Genomic DNA, 14,657 nt, shown 5'->3' on the forward strand with positions numbered 1-14,657 from the left:
AACCCAATTGACCACTTATGATGGGAGATTCTGGAGCGGTGCTTGAGACAGCATAACGCCCTAGTAGGCCTTTCCTGCAGTCAAATGACCTAGTGGCCTCATGTATGGAATGTTATTCAAATCCGGTGTTTCTATGTCAAACAGTTTAGTTATATTTCAGTCTTCTGTGATGTAAATAATGTGTAATATTGGGATGCAAACTCAAAATGGAATACATTTCCACTCTATATCTGACATGGTACAGGTGTCTTCTTTTATGTAAACCCATAATTATGTGTGAGATGTATACTTTTGTTACAAAGTTGATTTGTTTAGCCCGCTGCAGTAAAATGAAGAAACTTTATGTTGCTGTTTCCTTTATTTTGGCAGTTACCTGTACAGTACGCCTGGGACATGAGTCACATGTAGTGAAAGTAGGTGTACTCTGCTCCACAGACTAATCTTAACAGCTAGTCTGTGTAGATGCAGAGAGTCTGTGTAGATGCAGACGGCAGAATGCTGTAGGGCATGGGAAGAGGAGAGATAGATGGCATCCTGCTCTGTTTGTCTATTGGCGACCGGAGGGAGAGTGAACATGTTGACTTCCACCCCTGGCTGGAACCTGAAAAGGCGCAGAGGGTCTGTCAGGCAACCAGGAAGTATTGGGAGTGGAAGCCGCGATGCCTCTCTGCCGCTGGTATTGCTCTGATTGCCCCTTTGCCCAATAGAGAAGAGATTTCCTGCTCTAGTATGCGAGCTAAGTCCCCACTTGCTACTGAAGCAAGCATCCTGTTGAAAACGGGTGGCTTCATAGCAAACTGCAGTATGCTCCCCTTTGTAACTGTGGACGAAACCCAGGGCTCTACTGTGCATGCACGCCAGTTCCCTGCTCTTGCGGCGAGTCACCCACAAGTTAGATGATCACTGGGATTTGGGGACAGTGCTCGGTGGAGAATTACAATTTGTCTTCCTCTCTAGGCTGCTTGAGAAAGACCTGCGGGAAGAGCTGTGGCACTGAAGACACTTAGGGGTTGAGTGAGCCCCCTCGATCTTCCCTGTGAGCAGACGCATAGGAATGAAGCTGCAAGGGGGGTAGGGTTATAGGAGCACAGATGTGCCTCTCCCCCATTGTGATGGGGTATCTGTGCTCCACCCGAGAGGGGACAGGCCAGGACACGGCGTGAACTGTTGGCGGCCCCTCTCTGCTGCTGGGGACAGACCCTTCCGCCAGGGGAATCACCAGGTAGGACCTCGATGCATCCACAGCAAGGGACCGTTTCCCCTACTGTCTGCCTCTGTCCTGAGACTGTAGGTTTGCAGCATACTACGTCGCTGGTCACTCAGTTAGCATTGGCACTAGCAAACTGCCCTCTCCCTGCTGCCAGATCTTGGCTCGTAGAGTGGCAACCTGGTCTCCCCCGGTACCCAGGTCTGCGGGGCAGGTGGTGGAAAGGCTAGCCTTGACGGCATAGCTGACCTGGTTTTTGAGCCTCTTGTAAGTAAACACAAAAATGACTGAAGGTTATGTGAACTATGCAAGAGAGCAAAGCTAGCGGTGTGCTAGCTGAGGTAGGCCGCATGAGCACTTTGCCTAGCATTAGTACAGCCAGCCTTACCGCGTTAGCTAGACTGTTGTAGGCCGTCTCGTGGACCGAATCACCACATTATGGGACTGATTGAGTTAGTAGGCAGAAAGCAACTTAATGCAAGGTAAACTAAATACAAGAGCTAACCTAGCAATCGCTAGATAGTGGATAGCTAGCTACAGTTCGCCGTGAGGGCTAGTAGCGTAGCTTAAGCTAGCACGGGCCAGTACTTGGTGAAACCTTTCAAACCTTTCAGCACTCGTTCGAGAGCTGACTGAGTATGTTTGATTCCCATGGGGTACGGGGGCCCATAATAATGCCTGGAGAAAAGTATTGCTAACCGGTCTATACATGTGCAAGCACCGCGTTAGCTGAAGAAATGAATGGCGTTGCTTCTTCGGTCTTGAGAGTTTATTTTAACCATAACACGGTGAGGTAAAACTGGTCAGTTAAGCCAATGAAACGAGTGAACATTAGATGTACTAAATGAGACAGCAAGCTGGCAATTACTCCATTGATGGAAGAGCCAGTAACAACCAGCTTCTCAGCATCATCAAGCCGCCAGCACAAGGACGAGGGGGTTTGAGTCCCTGCCTCAGGTGGAGTAGCAGTGGCTGTAATTTGTTGAACCAGGAGGTCAGGTTGTGCCACAGTCAAGCCCCTGTTACCCTTCCTATGTCCCTAATTTGTGGGAAATGGCCTGCTAACACAGTAGTGCCTGCCATGAATTAGCCTTGGCAGGTGTGTGTTAGCTTATTTGTGTCTAATGACTAGCTGAAGTGAACACTGTGTATAAACACTATAGCCGTAGTGGGCTAGTAAAGCTAGCTAGCAGCCAGCTCGTGGGCTAAAGTTGTTATAGCTAGCGCAGTGCTAGCCGAATGGAACCATGTGTGTATTCATCTCAGGGTAGAAAATCTCCCATGACCGTAATGTAGAGGAGCTAAACCAGTCATTATAGTCAACACAAACGAGTGAACGTAGGTTGTACTACATGAGGGAGCTGGCAATGCTACCGTCTGGGCAGGTAAGGAACTTGTTCCGGGTTAGGGAACTTGTTCTGAGTTAGCTAGCAATGCTTATGCTACCGTCTGTGCAGGTAGGGATGCTAGTGTGGTTAGCTTGCTTTCCAGTGAGCTAGTCAAGTTAGATTATGCCATGCAGCAAGAGCTAACCAAGTCTTGATAGTTAGTCATGTGATGCTAGCTACCACAGGAGACTTGAAAATATATTCTAAGTTGAAACTTTCACTTTGGTCAGCACTTCAACACAAGGACAAAAGCTGGGGTACTCCATTTGGCAGCTTTAGCAGTTCGCCTGAGAACACTTAAGTAGGAAGACAGGGATCAAGTCGTTCTGAGGAGAGCTTCAGGAGCCTAGTGATCTTCAGCAAGGAAGAGAGGCGAGAATGACCAGAGGACGGGCGAGTGGCGCCAGATTCCTCTTTTACATTGTGACGTATATCATTACGCAGTACGTCAGTCTTGCCCAGCTACTGAATAGAAAAGTGTAGTGTTTGTAACGCAAGCTGGAGGAGAGCCTGTCTCTTGTCAGAGATCGCATTTATTTTGGGAGATTGCAAAATATGACCTTTTCATTCTAGACAGGATAAATATATTGTTTCAGGTGATAATAAAATGTTTTGTTTATTTTTTTCTCAACCAGTTTCTCTAACTCTATAGCAAGTCAAGCTAGCTTGCACTGCAGAGCAGCTAGCTAGCTTGCTAAAGGTTAGGCTAGGTTGAAGGTACCATTGTAGCTAGTGACCTCCACCTAAGAATTACCATAAAAAATAAACAGCATTACCATCTTAATAAACTTAAACGGGAGGCAACTATCATATAATTGGCTACACAGTTAATGTGTATTATTTGACATTACTTTTAAAATAGTTTCACTTATGGGAATGGGTAATTGTTTACAAGTTGCAAGCTATCGCATAAAGCCATCACCGAAAACCATATATTTTAATTTCTTCTGTGGTTTGGTAACTTCCTGTTCTTCGACGGACTCTGGCTGGATGGAAGACGATGCAAAGTTTGAAAAATGTAAAAGTATGTGGTGTCCGTATCGCAACGGGAGCCTTCAACTGCAAGGAGGCGTTGCGTTTCCACTTTGACGTCCCCATTGAAATGCATGACATCCTGTGCAACATAATGCTTATGGCTAACGTGAAACGGGGCATGGACCACAAGGTGTCGAAAGCGCTCCACAGTGATGCTGGCCCATGTTGACTCCAATGCTTGATACACACAGGAAACTGTTGAGCGTGAAAAACCCAGCAGATTTTGACACACTCAAACCGGTGCGCCTGGCACTTACTACCATACCCCGTTCAAAGGCACTTTAATATTTTGTCTTGTCCATTCACCCGCTGAATGGCACACATACACAATCCATGTCTCAATTGTTTCAAGCATTACAAATCTTTCTTTAACCTGTCTCCTCCCCTTCATATACACTGATTGAAGTGGATTTAACAGGTGATATCAATAAGGGTGTCATAGCTTTCACCTGGATTCACCTGGTCAGTCTATGTCAGGGAAAAACATATCTCAAATTGCTGTTGAGATCTGGTATTCTGTGCAGCGTAAGACGATACGTAAACCAATGTCATAGGCCCATCGTCAACCAATCACATTTCTCAAATATTTTGGGCCTAAATTCCAGCTAAACTTGGAGAGGACAGTTATGCGTAACTACTTACAAAACATGTGCTACTGACAAAAAGCAACAAGCAAGTAAATAGGCGTATTAGACTAAAAGATAGAAGCTAATTTCGTCAAACTTGTGAGGCTCTCCATGCTCCAAGCTGCTTATTCAACGTATTCGCTGCTACTTCACTCAATCTTGTTTTAAGTCTCAGTTTCTGACTGTTTTGAGACCAACCAGATATGTATCCTTGGCCAAATATTCCCATGTTTTCATAAAACAACCGCACGTTGTCTCTCGTTTCTGCATCACCAAATTTTTTGAGCAGGGGTGCATTCTGCCACTTCTCACAATGGTGCTCATCTTTTATCAATGTCTTGGAAGATGACATAATGATTCATTCGTATTTGACATAACAGAGCCAAATATAATAGCATAGGACAACGTTATCGTTACATCAAAAACACCACCTTCGTAATACTGTAGTCAAAAATAAATTCTCATGCGGCCAAAACTCAACAGCGCTCGCCACTAGGCAGAATTAGCTTAGATTGAAACAAAATAGTCCTATAGGAAGACTATATAGTCTGCTAACACCGTCTGCTCTAATTCGCTCACAAAACAGTAATTCAAGAAGATCTAAATGCATATTCCCATGAAACTAATTGAGATCAAATGATTGCCATGCGATGCTGCCAACATGTATTCATGTAGGCTACACTGTCCGTAAAATCATCCTGTTGTCCCACATTTTGGTATTTTAAATGTGGTCACCCTATCTCCGACAGACATTGTGTGATGTGTTCTTCATGGTAGTAATCTGCTTGGAGCCAATCCCAATGTGAGACATTGAAACGAGTATTTGAATGAGAACCCCTCCCTCTGGTAAAAAAAATTCATGAAAAAACGTATTCATGACAATACACAATGTATGTTGGCGGTTGAGAGAATGTTTCGGTTTATACAGTGCTGTTTGAAATCACACCATAAATATGGTGTTTTCATGTGCTCATTCAGTCAAAACCTTTCCCAGGCTTCGTACTCCTGTGGGTATGAGTTAACTTTTAAAACTGTGAGTTAATGTCTCTATGTTGTTGTGTCGGTTTGCGTGTGTTTCTGTATTGTGTTGTTTTCTGTGTGGACCCCAGGAAGGGTAGCTGTTTCTAATGTATGCCTTACAACTAATCAGATTGAATAAAACAATAAACTCCCCAGGACCTCTCCTTTCTCTTAACCTCTGACCCCTTGATCATTCTGTATGCCAGACAATCAAATCACAGCACCATATATGGCCGTAGCCCATAGCTTCATCCTGTGTGGTATCACCTTTCTTCTTACCTTGAGGGAGTCGAAGCAGGCGATGACTCGTCCATTCTCCACCTGGCAGCTCTTGGCCGGGTGGGCGAACTTACACTCCTGGTCGGAGCGTGAGCACGTGCCTCTCTGGAACTCCCGGCACACCTCCAGTGTCAGCCATTTTGTGTCCCGCATGTGCGCCATGTTCATGTGCGCCATGGCGACAAAGACAGTCCAGGAAAATAATAGTAATCCGTCCGAATCGGGCTAAAGCGTGATGTGTGTGTTGGTGTGTGTCCCCTACACTTTCCTCTTCTGAAAGATCCAAGTGGATGTATCAAGGCGATAGGTGAAATGTGTTGTAAAATTGTTGTGTTGTTGTGTGTGTGTGTGTTATTATCTTCCTTAAAGCATTGAGAACACACTCAACAGACAATGATCTGAGCAGAGAATGACTCTACCACTGTTTGTCTCAACTTGTATCTCACCAACAATCCAGCATGTAACCCAGAGGGAAAGTTCACTCTTCAGATCCTTCTTTCCTGACTATAACAGTGCTGTAGGCTGTGACTGAATGGAGATCAATGGAGATTAGAGACACTGACGCGTCTGAAAGTGAGAGGCTGGGCCCAGAAGGAGAGAGGCTTTGTGGGGTAGGGTGGAACGGGAGGGCAGGTGAAGGCTTAGGGCAGTAAGCCTGGTGATGATGGGGCTGGAGCTGGTGCAGGTCTGGGCGTGGATTTTTTAGGCGTGGGCCGTGACGAGGGGTGTGGTTGGTATCCTTGTGCTCGCGTTATCGTGGCAGCAAGCGAGGCGGGGGGGGGGGGGCGGAGCTTCTGCTCTAGAAGCGGATCGAAGCTGCAGCAGATGTCAGGGAAGGCACTTCCTCTGTAGAGAATGAGAGAGACAGGGAGAAAGAGAGAGAGAGACATTAGCTTGGTGATATATACTTCCACAGAATCGATTTAGAGTTGATTTATGCCTCCATTCATTCCTCAGTGGAAACTCCTAGAGCATGATATAGTTATTTTCCAAGAGCACGCTACTTTCCCTTACTCATTCTCTTCACTCTCTAGAACCCATCTATGCAGCTGTGGGAACAGATAATGTGTAGAAATGTCAGCCATGCAAGGGTGTCTGCTAAAATAAATAAAACTTTCACCCTCCGCACTCCCACAAACATCACACACACACACACACACACACACCACGCCATACCACACACAAACAGCATGTACAAAGCACTCTTTCAGTCGGAAAATCTAATCAAACCCCATATCACTTACAGTTGAGCACTGCACAACCAGACGTGGCAAATCTATTTAAAAGAGAAAGTAAGAGAGAAAGAGAGCGAAAGCAGCGGGAACTGGAGGGGAGGGTGGTAATTTCCCTTTCTCAGAAGCGGTGTGTGTGCGGGGACCAATGAGAGTGGGCGGAATTGCAGCAACATTCTGGGCCGAGTGCCAGGTGAAGGGGAGGGGTGGAGCCAAGGCGAGGTCGACCTGGCTGACTGACTGCCACCAGACAGAGAGAGAGAGAGCGAGAGGGAGGAGAAAATGAGAGGGGTGAGGAGAACATGAGAGAGAGGGGGAGGAGAACCTGCGAGAGGAAGAGAAAAGGGTTAGTTAAAAAGTGAGCCAGAGAGAGAGAGTGAGAGAAAAGGGGGAATTAAAAAGTGAGAAAAATAAACCCAAAGCCAGAGAGAAAGAGATAAGCCCAGGCCAAGATAATCAGTTTCCCTGCCATGACAACTATCTTATTCCTGGAAGCAGACGATGATGATGAGTTTGTTTCTCTCTTGCGCAATTTACCAAATTTCACAACCGATCAAATAAAATTCTTACTTCCTGAGAAACAAAACCTACTCAAGCATGTCCAGAAAGAAATGAAACCTCTACAATGAAACGACATTAGACATGCCAAAAGTAATTATCATACCATCGCAGTGAATTACCACCAATTAATGAAGTTCTAGTTATAAGAACGTAAAAAGAGTAAAATCGCAGATTGAGATCACTGGCCAAACAGTACCTATGATTACTTGTCAATTCCCTTTTCCCACTGTTTGTAGGTGTGACCATTGGTGAAAAATAGGGCTGACCCCAATTAGTCGACTGGTCGATTGTTTGGTCGATAGGCTGTTGATCGACTGAGATTTCTTTTTTCAAGCAGTAGCAAATATATATATTTTTAATGGCACACGAATCTGTCTGATTCGCACCCATCTCAGTGAACTAATCCACAATGCACGTCTCTCTCCAGAATGCGCTCTCTCCTGCTAATTTGCGCACGTTCATTGTTCCATAACTTCATTGCGGGAATTGTTTGCCTTGATTGTTAGTGTCTATCAATTCCCCATTACATATATCACCAGTAGTAGACTATATTTACCATTAATTCCTATCATTTCTAATGCACAATGTTTGTTTGGTCATGGTCATTTCTGTTAATGAATTCTACTTTTATTACAGTATTTTACCGCTCTCATTGTCAGAGTGGACACGTAGTTTGCAGAGCGCACAACCTATGCTACACTTGTGAGAAGCGATTTTTGGTTTATTTCATTTCCATTTAAGTGTTTTGTCAATTTAGTCCTTGTCTTTTGTTTGGAGCGCTTACTGTCAATGTTGAGTAAGGACGCGCACCTGATAACGTATATCAAATCATATCCATTTTATTTGTCACATGCGCCGAATACAACAGGTAGACCTTACCGTGAAATGCTTACTTACAAGCCCTTAACCAACAAGAAATAGAGTTAAGAAAATATTTACAAAATAAAGTTAAAAAATCTAATTAAAAAGTAACACAAGAGAATTACATAACAATTACGAGGCTATATACAGGGGGTACCGGTACCGAGTCAATGCGCGGGGGTACAGGTTAGTCAAGGTAACTTGTAAAGTAACTATGCATAGGTAAAAAACTGTGAGTGGAAGCAGTATAAAAACAAAGGGGGGGGGGGATGTGAAAGAGAAAAATGTAATGCTCTGATCCAGTGGAAAGTCATAAAATAGGTATACCTGATGAGCTCTTATCTATTGCGCAAAATAGCCTACAGCTATGTGTGTGTCTATCCAGAGCTCACTGGGGCGGAAACTCTGAGGGCCCAGAATATTTTATACAATGTCGCAAGTTTGCTACAGCAAGCTTTGGGCTGGACCCACAAAAGTTGGTTGAACTATGATACAATGTTTCAAGTTCATTGCAGACATGGAATCAGCCAATGTGATTTGTAGGATATTTATTTTTATCAGGATATTTTCTACCTGCAAGTTGTTGGATTTATGTAGGCTATTTTTACATAGATGGCAATGGCAATAGAAGTAACTTTTTAGGTTTGTATCGTTTTCATTTAGATTTGTATAGAATTTTGATTAACCACATGACAACGATTTTGAGATACGAAGCCGTTATTAGAAATGAAATGAAACTGTTCCACGAAAATGTGCAAATGAAAACCATAACTGGCACGCAGACTGGTAGAAATTGTTAGATAAATTGGCATTCCACATGAGAAAGATTGCCAACTCCTCGTGTAGCCTATTACCAGCAACTTCAGGAGAGTAATGGCAGAATCTGCGAAAGCCAGCAGGAACGGGAGGAGGATGGTCTGGTTAGGTTAAGGTTTTTCTCTTCTGGTTATCTTGATCTCTTGCTCCCTCTTGAGTCATTTGTATCTTATTTCATCAAACAGTATCCGACAAGCATATAGTTCATTTTATTAAAACACATAGGGTGTGTCTATATATGGGAAAATACACCTTTTAAAATGTATTTTAGTCAGGGACAGCCCTAGTGAAAAGTGTTTGTTTATAATGAAACTATTGTGTTTGCCATGGGAAGTTGATACATCCCACTGGGCTAAAACTGGTTGTTTCCATGTAATTTCAACAACAAAAATCTATGTGATCACGTCGAATCAACATGTAAAACTGATTGGATATGCAAAAAGTGCACACTGATGGCAAAAAGCCATTAACGTAAGGGAATTTTGTCTTTTTTTTCTCCAAACTTTTCACCTAAATCCAAATGGCCTGACTACAGCTTTCGGTGATTTCACGTTGAATTCCCCTTAGTTTACAACTCAACCAAAAGTAAATCAAAACTAGACGTTGAACTGACATCTGTGCCCAGTGGGATTTGAGTCACAGGGGCCGTTTCCCCTCTTAGTATCCGAGCAGCGCAGTGCTACACCCTCTCAAGAGAATTCAATTTCCTAGAACAGGTTGTGCACGTTCAGCAACGATACGCACATTCAGCAACGCTACAAAACCACTTTGCAACATTCTGCATCACATCTCTGGAGGACACCATGGGTCACCATGACACGGCAACATGGATGTATTTTTACAGACAGCTGAGCATCATAGTTTCAGAGAAAGAGAGTGTGTGTGGGGGATAAGGGAAGAGAGAGAAAGCGAGAGAGAGGGAGAGATGAGGGGGTTGAGTAAACAACACCCTACTGCATGACAAGGCTTCACCTTGGATGACTTCATGCAGGCTCAAATGAAAAGGGCCCGTACGGTTGACAACTATGACCTTTGGAACCCAGACACACTGAATGAAAACAACACAGACACTTTGGAACCAAAAGGCAACACACTTTGAAGTATCATGTTTTAAGGTATGACCCAGGTGCAGACAGTGTTGAAGAAACAAAAGTGTATTCTTTAAACAGAGGCAGGCAAACGACAGGTCAAGGCAGGCAGGGGTCAATAATCCAGAGAGGGTGTAAGACACTGGAACAGCAGGCGGGCTCAGGGTCAGGTCAGGCAGAGGTCAGAACCGGTAAACTAGAAAACAGGAGCAAGGAACAGGAGCAGGGAAACAAAACGCTGGTAGGTTCTACGAACAAAACGAACTGGCAACAGACAGAGAACACAGGTATAAATACCTAGGGGATAATGGGAAAGATGGGTGACACCTGGAGGGGGGGTGGAGACAAGCACAAAGACCGGTGAAACAGATCAAGGCGTGACAGGAAGACACCGAACGGAATACACACCTTCGAAAGAGAAAAGCCCAAAACAGCAAACAAAGAAAATATACATTATTTTCTAATCTGACTTTGAATCCGTTTCAAAACTGCTGCACAATGTTTCATCTTAATTCCATCGAAAAAGTCTGTTTGGCCAAGTTTGATCTGTCTGTTGTTTTATTATGGAGGTGGATGTAGTTTGAGCTTCAGAGCGTGTTGATATTAAGACGTGTTTATTTCTGAAGCTTTGCTTTCTCATAGCTAATTTTAACGCTTTTTTATTGCACACTGTTTAGTGAGGTGGATACATTTTCAAATAGGAAATTAACACAAAGTAGCTCAATCAAGTCATCCACAGTCACCGGTACAAAAACCTAAAGAAATAAATCCCTAAATTCCTTACCTTAGAAACCAAACTTCAATGACAAATTATATTAGCAATTTACTCTTTTCAATTTGATTACTAATCAAATTAATGAATTACTGACTATAATGTGTGTCAGATTCTCCAGTCATTTCCATGGTTGCCGTGGGCTGTGGTAGTCAGTCAGCTCTGCAGGTAGCTATGGAAGGCCGTTGACTTGCCTAGTTAAATAAAGGTTTTAAAAAATGTGTTATTAGCTACTTCTGGGGTAGCTTGGTACCTAGCTAGCACCAATGCAACCAGCCTAAAAACAATGACCAGAAACTGCAGTCATTGTCAATATTCTTAGCAATGATTTAGGAATCCATGTGACTATCAGATAGCCACTTGTTCTCTTATTGAAACCAAACTTTAGTTCATGAAAATAACTAGCTAGCTAGATAATGAACTAAATAAGCTAGCCAGCTAGCTGTTGTCCCAAGCTATAGCAGCTAGCTAGCTTCATACTCTGGCTAGTGGGTTGACCGGACTGGGTCTGCCCATCAACCAAATAAGAAAACTGCTTTATAAATATTGGGGTATTCCGATGATGACACCTTGCTAGATAGTTAGCTAACTAACTAGATAGCTACTGAAACGGGTTATGTTTTTTTTCTATGTTTTGGGGGGAGAATATTATTTGCATCCATAAGCTAGCTATAGTTTGTTTTCTGATCTGTAGACCAAGAGATTGTGTTTCTGCCGCAAAGGCACGCACGACAAAACTTTACTAGCATCATAGCATACGTACCAGTGAATCACTGTTACATATGAAATACGAGTGATAGTGTAATCACTACGTAAAATAATAATGTTAAAGTATTAAGTGACATGCAGTCATATTCAAGTCCTGATTGGACCATTAGTTTATTTGATGCATCAAATAGTGTTATTTGACACGTTAAATAACAAGACGTTGACTGACCCAAACAGCATTTGATAGGTAGCTGACTGTTCCATATACAACATTATTGAGAGACAATGAGATAAGTAAGCCTCATTAAGTCACTATCATGCCTGGACAGTGCTCCTTTACCGCTACTGATATATTTATTCAAAGACATCTCGTGTCACTTACTTCACGACTCCCTGCATTTAATTCTACTACTGTCTATTTCCTTCAACTGTCTCCCATCAACACACAAGGACACATCTATCGAAAAACACACGTGCGCGCACACACACAGTCATTTACACTTCTCCATCTTTGTGCCCTCAATATGACTGCCTGGTCTGCTTTGTCCCAGAATCCTTAACGGTAACAGTCCCTGGCGCTCCAAGGTCTCAGAACTTGGTGCAAGGTCACATAGACTGGTGGAAGGATGGAGTAAGAGAGAAATAGAGATGGAGAGTAGGGCTGGGAGATATCAAAGACGGTCTGTTATATTGACAAGATAGTCAAGTGACCGCTTTAACAATGGAAATACATGTCCTCAAAGATGGAAGGCAAGCGGGAAGAGGCGAGATCAGGTGGGACAATTCTAACCAATGACAGGGCAGGCCATAGAGATAGAGGACACATCTTTGTATGACGGAAGCCCTCAATGACAATGGCCATGCCATACCAGGTTATATCCTCTCACTTTGCTTCTTCCTCTGTCTGTCATATGCGCACAGGGATCATGAGCATAGAGAAGAAAAATACATGTTTAGAACGAATTCGAGAACAAATATTTTTTGGGGGCTGCTGTTCGCGAACAACATTGTACTTATCACCCTCACGGCAGTCAAGCAATGCATTCCACCAAGAGTCGTTCACAATCTATTCCAGTTGTGGCCATAACTAGACCTCGTTTCAAATGTAGCAAGCAATAATCGTATTTTTATGCCTAGCAATCAACAAAGCATTTTTGACGATAATAATCGGCTGATGCAGATTTTGAAAAAAGTTTAAAGTAACTGTCCAGTGTTTCCACATTTCTATGAAATATGACTTACAATATGAGTGAAATATATTTCCTTCCAAAAAATGGCAATTAAGTATATTAAAAAGCAGATTTTCTCTGATGGAATGGTGTGTGCATACCCCAACAACAGAATGGTGTTTGCATATACCGGTCATTAAAGATATTCATGCGAGTAGTCTGCTGATTGGCCAGCTCATCCTCTATGAGGAAATAGCAAAAAAAATTAAATAGTCTGTTTGGGATACAAGTGGGGTTTTGACGTTTTTATTTTTTTCATGCTTTGGCCACAAAGGATAGGATGGGTCAAAAACATAACAGAATATTAACCTTTAAAAGTGAGATTTTCACTGGACAGTTATTTAAAGTTTAAAATTTTGGAATGTTTGCAATTATGGACCCAATCGGTTTTAGTGTTAGAATATGTCTAATTAAATCAAAACAAGGTCCTTATCTATAAAATCTATCAACAAGGTTCATAAGCTATGGAGGTGAGGTGACAACCATTGTGTAGCGTAGCCTACTATTTTGACTCAGAGGGGGACAGCCTGACAACATGGAAAGCTACAGCGTTCGAGGCTACGTTCTATTTGTGCAGGAAGGCATAGGAGTTGCCATTGTGACTAAACCACTATCACTGCCTCGCAGTCAACAAAAACCAAGGGTGTGGTTCACAGTTATGATAAGGCTTCCTGAGGAATAACTGGATGCTAGCTAGATAATTAGCCTTGTCCTGCTAAACATTGTGCTACAATCACAAACCGATCTTCTAGCTGCATACTTCCACCCTCCAAAGCATAAAAATGGAGTATACAAATGATTAAAGTGCATGTCTGAAGAAAAGTATGCAGAGTGCCAGCAGAGAACTGAAATATTTGAGATGTTAGCCAAACTATTAGCATGTGCTAGCAAAACGAAACTAGCATGTAATGAGGACCCTTTTTTCAGCTTTCCTGAGAGCTGCCTGTATGCACAGTTCACAGAAATAAAAAGACACAGCAGCACTATATTTCCCTCAGCCTGTTCTTTAGTAAAGGAGTGGTAGTAGCACAGAGTCAGAGTCAGGGCGATGGTGTGCTGAGATAGGCCTTCGGAGTTGAAGGCATTGGAGTAAACGCAATAACGCAGCCCTGGCTGTTTGGTGTGCTTTAAATATCAGAAGTCAATATCACCCTCGCTCACCCTGACACACACTCACTGGCACAAACTCACTCGCATACATTCGCACACACACACATTCTCAGACTTACACACACACCTAAGTTAACACACACTTATACTCACTGCAACTTTATCTAGGGCCGCCTCTTACACCATTGTGACACACAGCCATGAGCCATATATCCCAGAGTAAACACTGTTTCCTTGACAACGCCACTTCCCATGTTGACTGAGAGCTTTTATGACCAGAGAGATGACCGCAGGCCAAGGACAGGGCTGGGACCAAACACGGTCTTATGGGTTCACTGGGTTAGGTCAGCAATACAGCACAAGGTCTTATACTGGACAGGTCTAACACCTTCCTCATGGCCCATTTCATATTTTCCTTCAACATCCTCCTTATCATCATCATCATCAGTGAGTATTATACAAAACACACAAAATGAGTTTATCTACTCCTAATAATCGTCATAATAACCATCCTCAGTATCAGATCCCCTTTTCTTGCCTCATATGCCTGGTTTGTCATGGGGCGAAGTGGTGTGTGTGTGTGTGTGTCTGTTGTCTCTGTGTGAGCAAGAGAGTGAGAGTTTTTGGTTAGCATCGCACAACAAACAATGGCTATTCATTACAATGAGAGCAAACAGAGGATCAGAAGACAATGAGATCTGTTGTGTGGCCCACATAGACAGTCA

General features: G+C 43.1%; 1 protein-coding gene across 27 annotated transcripts in view; it reads right to left on the reverse strand.

Annotated features, from left to right (window-relative positions):
* The window catches only part of LOC139559867 (muscleblind-like protein 1), an 87,227-nt gene that overhangs the window by 53,726 nt on the left and 18,844 nt on the right, over positions 1 to 14,657 (reverse strand). For all 27 annotated transcript variants that reach the window (XM_071376269.1, XM_071376280.1, XM_071376273.1 and 24 more), the window contains exon 2: positions 5,556 to 6,401. In XM_071376269.1, coding sequence (XP_071232370.1) covers positions 5,556 to 5,732 — 177 coding nt within the window. In that variant the 5' untranslated portion in view covers positions 5,733 to 6,401. The remainder of the gene's footprint in view (positions 1 to 5,555; positions 6,402 to 14,657) is intronic.

This window comes from Salvelinus alpinus, chromosome 30 (genome assembly GCF_045679555.1).
Source record: "Salvelinus alpinus chromosome 30, SLU_Salpinus.1, whole genome shotgun sequence".
Classification (NCBI taxonomy): domain Eukaryota; kingdom Metazoa; phylum Chordata; class Actinopteri; order Salmoniformes; family Salmonidae; genus Salvelinus; species Salvelinus alpinus.